The sequence below is a fragment of the Lissotriton helveticus genome, chromosome 1_1 (assembly GCF_964261635.1).
Source record: "Lissotriton helveticus chromosome 1_1, aLisHel1.1, whole genome shotgun sequence".
NCBI lineage: Eukaryota > Metazoa > Chordata > Amphibia > Caudata > Salamandridae > Lissotriton > Lissotriton helveticus.
The window spans coordinates 64,503,676-64,513,446 of record NC_136057.1 but is presented as its reverse complement, the minus strand read 5'-3'; the positions used below and the strand labels follow the sequence as shown (position 1 = coordinate 64,513,446).

The window sequence follows — 9,771 nt, the reverse complement described above, 5'->3', positions numbered from 1 at the left end:
GGGGCAGGGAGTGGTCGTGGATTGAGAGCCGCTGCGGCTAGAGGGCGGTGGGGGGGAAGGATAGCTAATGGAGTTCGCTGGGCGTTACCACAACGGTTGGGGGGGGGGAACGGGGAGGAAGCGGCGTGCCGGGGCGGAGGATGGCTGGTCTATCACTACTCCATGACAAGGCGGTCATGTAATGCCAGCCTGGGTACAAGCCCGGTGGTATGCAGTTAGGGTAGTGTCCCACTCTTGGGCAATTGGGTACATACGAAGGCCCGCTGTCTCCTCCCTGTGCAAAGACACACTCTCAGCGCTAGCCCAGTTAGCAATTGAGCGACGCCAGTCTGCAGGTCGCGGGGGGGCATTATTTTTCCAGCGTTTCGTGATGAGACGCTTAGCTGTAATGAGCCCCAGATCCCAGAAGCGTGCCTGTAGTTTGGACTGCTTGGTTCTCTTGTAGAGTCCCAGTAGGCATACCTCCCACGTCTTGGGGAGGGCATCGCCCGTGGCCGCCGCTAACGTGTCCGTGACCGCCGACCAGTACACGGTGAGGTGAGTGCAGCTCCAGAGTGCGTGTAGCAGGTCCGAGTGCAGGAGTCCGCACCTGGGACATGCCGAAGAGGCGAGGCCAAAGTAGCGGTTCAGTTTGTCCGGGGATAAATACGCACGGTGTATTATGTAATATTGGATGATCCTAAATCTCGCATTGCGAGGAATGTTCCTTGCGCCAGCGAGTACTGCGGCCCACTGTTTGTCCGTCCATTCACTACCCCGGTCGGCTGTCCATTTCTCTCTCAGTCGTTGGGAGGAGAATTGAGTATGATAGTTCAGCGCCTGAGCCAGCCAGTGCACCAGATGAGAGCCATCACCCATCACATGTAGGTACTGTATGAGCATGTGTGTGGTCGGCTCGTGAGTCAGGTCTCCCCATGCCTCTGTCAGCACTCGGAGAAGCCTCGCGTATGTCAGAAACTGTCCCGCTGGCAGACCGGTGTCGGCGGTCAGAGTCTCGAGGGACAGTAGCCCCCCATCACTATACAAGTCACCCAGTCCGTCCAAGTCTGCCGCTGTCCAACTGCGGAGCACGGTTGAAGACAGCACGCCATTTCCCCAGGGGGTCCCCAGCAGTGGTAGGTTCGGGGCATATGGTACCGTGCTTTTGGTGAGTCTGAGGCTTCGCATAAAGCACTGCCTCGCGACAGCTAAATGGATCTGATTGGGGGGCCGGCCCCGTGTCAGAGGGTGGAAGAGCGTCAGCACCTGAGTAGGGGACAAGGTAGTGTCCTCCGTGGCCGTGTCCATCAGGTTCTTACCACTCAGCCAATAGGCAACCCACTGCAACTGGGCCGCCAGGTAATATAGTTCCTGATTGGGAACCGCTAGGCCTCCAGACTCCGCGGCCGCGTATAAGGTCCTCAATGCCACCCGGGGGCGTCCTTTATTCCAGATAAGGCATCTGGTGAGGGTTTCCAATCCCTTGAATATGCGCGTCAGCACATACACCGGAAGGTTAGCATAAAAGTATAGGAGCCGGGGGAACATTATCATCTTCGTCAGTGCCACTCGGGCCGGCACATTCAATGGGAGGGAGTTCCAGAACGTGACCTGGGCTGACAGCGAGGAGATGGCTCTCACAAGGTTGCCCTCTAGGAGATCAACGGGGTCCCAATATATGAGGATCCCCAAGTACCGGAATACCGTCGGGTGCCATCGAAGCTTCTCTCCCATCATTCGCACCACACATTGTGGCATAGTGTCACTGAACGCATAGACCCCTGATTTCGACCAGTTAACGCGGAGCCCTGACATGTCCCCGAACACCCGAAAGATGTCCGTGAGTGTCGTAGGTATATGGGTGAGGTCCCTGACATATAAGAGTAAGTCATCGGCATACAGAGACACCGAGTGGGTTCCATCCACCAGCGGGATACCCCAGGCGGCACCGGAGGTCCGGAGCAGTTCCGCCAATGGCTCCATCACGAGCGCGAATATCAGGGGAGAGAGGGGACATCCCTGCCTGGTGCCTCTCCCAATCCTTATTCTGTCAGAGAATAGCCGTCCAGTCCAGACTCGCACCTCTCGCGCCTGGTAGAGGAGCCCCACCATCTGAATATAGGCATCGCCCAGCTCATACTTTTTGAGCACTTGGAGGAGAAAGGGCCACTCCACCGAGTCAAACGCCTTTTCAAGATCAAGTATTATGCACCCTGAGTGTGGCCAGGTGGAGGACGCATAGCGTTGGACTCTGAAGAAGCGGCGTATGTTGTAAGACGTGCTGCGGGTGGGCACAAAGCCATTCTGGTCAGAGTGCACCAGTGTGGGAACCAGGGGTGCAAGTCTCCGAGCCAGTGTCGCCGCCAAGATCTTATAGTCCGTGTTAAGGAGCGCCAATGGCCTGTACGATCCTAGCTTGCACGCTTCCCTGCCTGGTTTCAGCAGGGAGACCACATTGGCCTCGTTCAGGGACGCCGGAAGTTCAGCATCCTCAATTGCCGCCTTGTACACCCTTAACAGTTCGGGTATTAGTAACAAGGAATAGGCCTTGTAAAATTCGGGCGGAAGCCCGTCCGGGCCCGGCGCCTTGCCGTTAGAGAGGGAAAAGATCACTTCTCGCAGCTCTTCACCAGTAAGCTCCGCCCCCAGCTCCGCCTGTTGGGCGTGAGTGGCCGCTGGTAGTCGCAGTGTCGCTAGGTAATCTATGATCTCCACCTCGGTGGTTCTCAGTCTCGAGCTGTATAAAGACCTATAATGTGCGGTGAATGCCTCATGTATCTGTTTTTGTGTGAAGACTTCAGTGCCCTGAGTCGTGTGGATCGACAGCACCGACGCTGACTGAGTGTCCTGTCGTATCAGCCATGATAGAAGTCTGCCTGGCTTGTCACCGGTGTTGTGGGTGCGTGCAGAGTGTGCCGCAAAATTAAGGTTCTTCAGTCTCTCCATCAAAAGGGCGTGTTCTGCCCTGGCCGTGATCAATGGGGAGTCATCGCCCTCCGCCGCTTCCCGCTCCTTGTCTAGCAAAGCCACCTCCGCTTTCAGTAGATCCCGCTCCACCTGCCCCCGCAGGCTTGCCTGCACACCGAGACAGTTCCCCCGGGGCACTGTTTTAAAGGCGTCCCACTCAATTAGCGGGGACGAGGCAGAGTCGGCATTGTCCTCGAGGTATTGTATTATCCTCCCAGACATCTCCTCTCGGAATGGGGTATCGAGCAAGAGATCCGGCTGCAGGCGCCACGTGGGCACAGGCGGGCGCGGGCGCTTCCATCCATAATCTAGAGTGTGTGGGTTGTGGTCTGAGTGCGTCCGCCCCAAGTAGTCGGTATCCGATACGTAAGGAATCAAGTCACGGGACATCATATACCTATCTAATCTGACGTGTAATGAGTGGGCCCCGGAGAAGTAGGAATATACCCGGGCGTTGGGGTTCCTGACTCGCCAAGCATCCCGCAGGTTCCATTGTGCTGCCCAATCAAGGAGGGCCCTGGAGGCTGCTTGGACTGGGGCGACTGTCGCCGGAGGAGACGAGCGATCGAGGGAGACATCTAGCACACTGTTATAATCGCCACCTAACAATAGGGGCACGTCGGGCCAAGATGCAATCACCGTCGACAGTCTCGTCAGGAACCTCCCCTGCTCGACATTAGGTGCGTAGATGGAGGCTATAACTATCTGTTGCCCGTCCAGTCTACCCTGTATGAAGATATAACGCCCCTCCGTGTCAATGTTGCTGTGTGTCAGTGCAAATGGAACTCCCGGTCGCACCCAGATCAGGGTCCCTCGTGCAAACGCTGAGAAGCTCGTGGCAAATATTTGCCCCCTCCATCTACGGCGAAGTGTGGCAACCTCTGCGGCTACCAGGTGGGTCTCCTGCAACAATGCGATCTGTACCTGATGCCTTTTAAGGTAGGAGTACACCTGATATCTACGTGAGGGTGTGTGCATGCTACAGTGATTTCATTAATGTAATGCTTCCTACATATAGAAAAATAAATACTAATTATTTTGCTTAAGCAATAAAGTCCTCACATTAAAATACTAAGAGAAATATATTGAACAATGAACATTTCATATGTAATTAGAATTCAATTTGAATATTTTAACCTCCTCAGCATTATAATAATAATAATACAATATGTGCTCTCTCATGTAAAGTCAGGTTGTTAGAAGTTTTTCTGCAACTCAAGATACGCCTTACTTTTCACCTGGTGTGGATGCATTTCTCATGCTTAGTGAGATCTCCTTTCTGAGTATAACGTTTCTGGCTTTCCCCTCCTGTATATGGCTTTAGTCCAGTGTGTATTCTCTCATGTGAAATGACATTGTGTTCAAGACTAAACCTTATCTGACATTCAGAACACACATAAGGCTTTTTTCCCCCGTGTGAGTTCGCTCATGTCAAGTGAGAAGTAATTTGTAACCAAAACTTTGCTTGCATTTCGAGCACTCATAAGGTTTTTCCCCAGAGTGGGATCTCTCATGACGTGTAACACTGTCTTTCAGATTCAACTTTTATGGCATAAGGATTTTCTCCGGTCTGGAGCTTCTCATGGTGAAATAGCTTTTCTGGCATTCAGAGCACTCATGAGGTTTTTCATCAGTATGGAGTCGCTTATAGTTAGTGAGGCTGTGCCTTTCAAATAGGAATTTATGGCATTCACAGAAATTGGTAATGTTTTTCCCTTGTGTGCGTCTGCTCATGTAGAGTGAGATTGAGTTTAAAATTGATGCTTTTCTGGCATTCGGAGAACTGAATTATTTTATGCCGCTTGTAACCATCTCTACCTCTGAATCTTTTCTGACATTTAGAGCACTGATAATTTTTTTTCTCCAGTGTGGATTCTCACATGTTCAGTGAGATGAGATTTTTGGCTGAAACATTTTTGGCATTCGGAGCACTGATAAGGTTTTTCCCCAGTGTGGATTCTTATATGCTGAGTGAGACTGCTTTTTTGAATGAAACAGATCTGGCATTCAGAGCACTGATAAGGTTTTTCCCCAGTGTGGATTCTTATATGATGAATGAGACTGTTTTTTGTACTGAAACATTTGTGGCATTCAGAGCACTGATAAGGTTTATCCCCAGTGTGGGTTCTTGTATGCTGAGTGAGACTACTTTTTTCACTGAAACATTTGTCACATTCAGTGCACCGATAACGTTTTACCCAAGAGTGGATCCTTGTATGTTTAGTGAGTCTCATTTTGTCACTGAAACATCTCTGGCATTCAGAGCACTGATAAGGTTTTTCCCCAGTGTGGAATCTCACATGTGCAGTTAGAAGTGATTTAAGTTTGAAATCTTTTGGGCATTCAGAGCACTGAAAAGGTTTGTCCCCAGTGTGGTTTATTATATGCAGCGTGAGATGTCTTTTTTCACTGAAACACCTCTGGCATTCAGAGCACTGATAAGGTTTTTCCCCAGTGTGGAATCTCACATGTGCAGTTAGAAGTGATTTAAGTTTGAAATCTTTTGGGCATTCTGAGCACTGATAAAGTTTTTCCCCAGTGTGAGTTTTTACATGCAGCGTGAGATGTCTTTTTTCACTGAAACATTTCTGGCATTCAGAGCACTGATAAGGTTTTTCCCCAGTGTGGGTTCTTGTATGCCGAGTGAGACAGTTTTTTTGACTGAAACATTTGTGGCATTCAGTGCACTGATAACGGTTTTCCCCAGTGTGGATTCTTATGTGTCGAGTGAGACTACTTTTTATACTGAAACATTTCTGGCATTCAGAGCACTGATAAGGTTGTTCCACAGAATGGGTTATTGCATGTCGAGAAAGACTTTGTTTGTTACAAAACCTTTCCTGGCATTCAGAGCACTGATAAGGTTTTTCCCCAGTGTGGAATCTCAAATGTGCAGTTAGAAGTGATTTACGGTTGAAATGTTTTGGGCATTCAGAGCACTGATAAGGGTTTTCCCCAGAGTGGATTCTTGTATGTTCAGTGAGTTTGCTTTTGCAACTGAAACATTTCAGGCATTCAGAGCACTGAAAAGGTTTATCTCCAGTGTGGGCTCTTCTATGCCGAGTGAGACTGTTTTTGTCAATGAAACTTTTTTGGCATTCAGAGCACTGAAAAGGTTTATCCCCAGTGTGGGTTCTTCTATGCCGAGTGAGGCTGGTTTTGTAAATGAAACATTTCTGGCATTCAGAGCACTGGTAAGGTTTTTCGCCAGAGTGGGTTATTAGATGTTGAGAAAGACTTTGTTTGTTACAAAACCTTTCCTGGCATTCAGAGCACTGATAAGGGTTTTCCCCAGAGTGGATTTTCATATGTTCAGTGAAATAAGATTTACGTTTGAAACTTTTTTGGCATTCAGCGCACTGGTAAGGTTTTTCCACGGAGTGGGTTAATGCATGTTGATATAGACTCGGTTTGATACTAAACCTTTTTTGGCATTCAGAGCACTGATAAGGTTTTTCCCCAGTGTGGATTCTCATATGCTCAGTGAGATAAGATTTACGCCGGAAACTTTTTTGGCATACTTTGCACGGAGAGTGTTTTACCCCAGTGTGGATTCTCATATGCTCAGTGAGATAAGATTTACGCCTGAAACTTTTTTGGCATACTGTACACTGAAAGTAGTTTTCCCCAGTGTGCATTCTGTCAAATTCTGTGAGATAAGATTTATGGTTGTATATTTTTGGGCACAGGTAACTTTTTTCCCCAACTTCGGTTATTTTGCCTCGATTTTAGAGTCAGGCTTGTTTAGATAATGTTCAGCACTTATCTCTAAACAAAATTGTGGGTAATCTTCTCAACACTTGAATTGAGCAAAAAATGTCAGGAAGCAGCCCTGTAACACCTGTTGAAAATTTTCTAGCAGATAATAGTCTTTAGGTAATAGCCTCTCCGGAAGCAACTTCATTTGTGACTGAAGTTTTCTCAAATCTATTTGTATAGGTTCTTAGCAATGCAGTCATAAGGAGTTAGTCTGATATTTAATGATTAAACTGAGAAGTACCTTTTTGCACTGGCGTAATGGCAGTAACTGAGAACATTAGAACATGCACAGTAATATTGTAGATCATTAGTCGCAGAACATCAGTTCCTTCTACCTTTTCTATGTTTGGTGTAAGGTTAAGGTTTGTAGTTCTGAAGATGAGGATTTATTTACATTAGCTATAGCGCAACGGTGCTCCTTTAATCCATTTTTATATTTAACAGTTTTACATATCATTCCTGCACAACAGATAATGTTGAGGCGATTTATATAGAATTACAGAACAGTACACAATAAAAAGGAAACAATCTGAGATGGTCATGAACACAATTAAGTGGTGAATTTTTAAGGTTTTCGCAAGAGTGAGCAGAGTGGGTCGAGGTGTTATATCCCGAGGCAGATAGTCTCAAACTTGCGTAACTGGTTAAAAACGGTTGTTGAACAAAGGTGATTTTCCAATCTTTTAGCTGTTAACTTGTCAGCTTCGGAGTCTTCTTTCAGCGTCTTTTCTTTGATGGTATCCAGAAGAAACCTTTAGTTGTAACTTTCTTTTATGCAGTGTGTGCTTCCTCTCTAGAATTATATGATGCTTTAGATGAACGTTATTCTGTCATGCTGAGGCAATTTGTCTTTCTGATAATTTTCCAGATGAAGATGCTGAAGTGGTGTTTCTACATTATTTCTGATGCTGTGTGCACAGATATGGCTTTGCTCTGGGTTAATGAAATGCAAAATTAGAGACTTCACTTACAGGTATAGTACTTTCCTCGCCACACTTAGATATTTGGAAATTGTTTAAACGTAGAATGCTGGATGTCCTTCAGTTTTTCAAAATAATCCTTCTTAAGGCACTGACATTCAGTTGCTTAGTGCTAAATCTTGCTTTCTTCGTCCGTAATGTCAATCACCTATAGTATTAAAATTAAATAGTTAATACATGTAAATTTCCAAAATATAATTTACAAGCCAAATCAAAGCAGAATTTTGAAAATGTTGAGCTGTTTTTCAGACAGTGCAGAGTGTAGAATGGTAGCAAGAGAGTACTTGGATATAGGAGTGAGGATTTGTAGAATTTTCAACATTTTATTAAGCTCACATAGGATACATGTACCCTATGGAGTTGTAACATAGAATACCAAAGCAGAAATTAAAGTCATATGGACTGGCACCAAACAGATATTAAACAAATAAATACTATTAATTAATTTGTAATGTAGATTTCTGGGATGGGAATTATTCGTCCACGGACAGCAGGCGTTTTCCCCTGCCCTGAGTTACCACCTACTTGTATCTGGTATCCTGACTTTTCAGTTTTGGCCTCTGCCTCAAACAAATCTATTGTGTGCTGCGAGGACTATGCCTAGACCAATCCCTCATCTATGGTCCAGAGTAAGAATCAAGGGCAATGAAATTAAGGCGTACTTTCATGTGTTCATTTTATTCCACCTGATTTGTCAGGTTTTTCTGCACCTGGACTTTCTGGGTGCAGAAAACCAGGACACCATTTTTTTCCAGACAGAAAAATTAGACTGCAAAGACGCATAAGACTCTGGGTGCAGCAGAAGCAGCCAAGACTTATGCTGTTTTTTTACTAACTGGGGGAAACACACAATTCTTCCCTCTGTTGGTGTTCACAGTCGTTGTCGGCCTGTGATTCGGCATTGAGTGCAGAGCGTACCGAGTAGAGCTGAAGGGCTGAGCAGGAGTTGACCAGCAAGCGGAGCGGAGCCTGGGACGACTGCCCGGGTTTGTTTTGTGACCAGTTCCCGCCCCCAAAGGTTTCTCCCGCTTCACCCGCGTCCTGTTATATGGGCGCTTTAAGTTCTAAAGATCTGCTGTGGGGGCAGGAAAGGCCGCTGCCGGCACCGCAGTGCTAAGGCGCTGCTAGTGCTGCTCGTGCGCGGCCGCTGCAGGGGTCAAAGGAGCCTTGGCCTGCGGTGCTGCTGGTGCGGCAGCTGCAGCAGCGCACAGAAGCACAGAGGAGAACAGAGGATCACAGAGGAACCTTGGCCTGCCACCTGATTTTACGTATTTACTAAGCATTCAGCAGAGCTGAGCTGAGCAGTGGAGGGAAGTGCCTACATCTGCCGTCTGTAGTGGGACTAGCTGTGGATTCCGCTCTTGCTCCTGAACGATTGCCAGCATTCTCCCTTGTACTCTTGTCAGCGATGAATAGCAACGAACAAGCAATGAACAGTGAGTGGTGAGTGACAAGTGGCAAGAGGTGTGTGGCGTGTGGCAGGTAGCTAAGATTGATCGGTCCCTAAGTTGCTGAGCCATTGGAGTCTGTAATAAGTCTGTAATACAAAATCTGAGAAATTATGGAAAGAGGAAAGTGACAATAGACTTAGACCCTATTGAAGCACCCCTCGGCCCCTGAATTACTCTGTATGCCTAGACTACAGCCCTACCCGGTGCCCGGATGTTAATCAATCGGTTAATTAATTAACTAATTAAGTAACCAGCAGTACCGGCGGATTCTGTACGGAGGTGTGCTTTGGGGGTGTTCTCCCTTGGAGGTATTTGGTGGTGTTTTTGTCCTATCAAAGCACCCTTTGGTCTTGTCACTGGCCCGTTTAATTCTCTGAAAAGAGCAAGACTTCTTCACCTTAGAGGGTGTATTAGGAGCTCAGGAAAGGAGCGGCCACCTTTCCCTCCTATCAAAAGGAAAAGAAAAATACAACAAACACCAATATTAGATACGTTTAAAATAAAACAGGCAGGTGACATATAGTCCTTTAAATCATCTAAGGTCCATACATTTGGGAAACTGGGATAGTCGCTGTCAAAGTTTGATTTTATGAAAGATCCAACTGATGCTATGCAACAATGCTAACTAACCCATG

At 47.1% G+C, this 9,771-nt stretch overlaps 1 protein-coding gene across 1 annotated transcript in view; it reads right to left on the bottom strand.

Moving 5' to 3' along the window:
* Positions 1–2,621: 2,621 nt before the first annotated feature.
* Positions 2,622–9,771, bottom strand: part of LOC144826138 (uncharacterized) — a 28,630-nt gene continuing 21,480 nt past the window's right edge. The window contains exon 3 of the mRNA XM_078684546.1: positions 2,622–7,833. Coding sequence (XP_078540672.1) covers positions 4,785–6,584 — 1,800 coding nt within the window. The 5' untranslated portion in view covers positions 6,585–7,833 and the 3' untranslated portion in view covers positions 2,622–4,784. The remainder of the gene's footprint in view (positions 7,834–9,771) is intronic.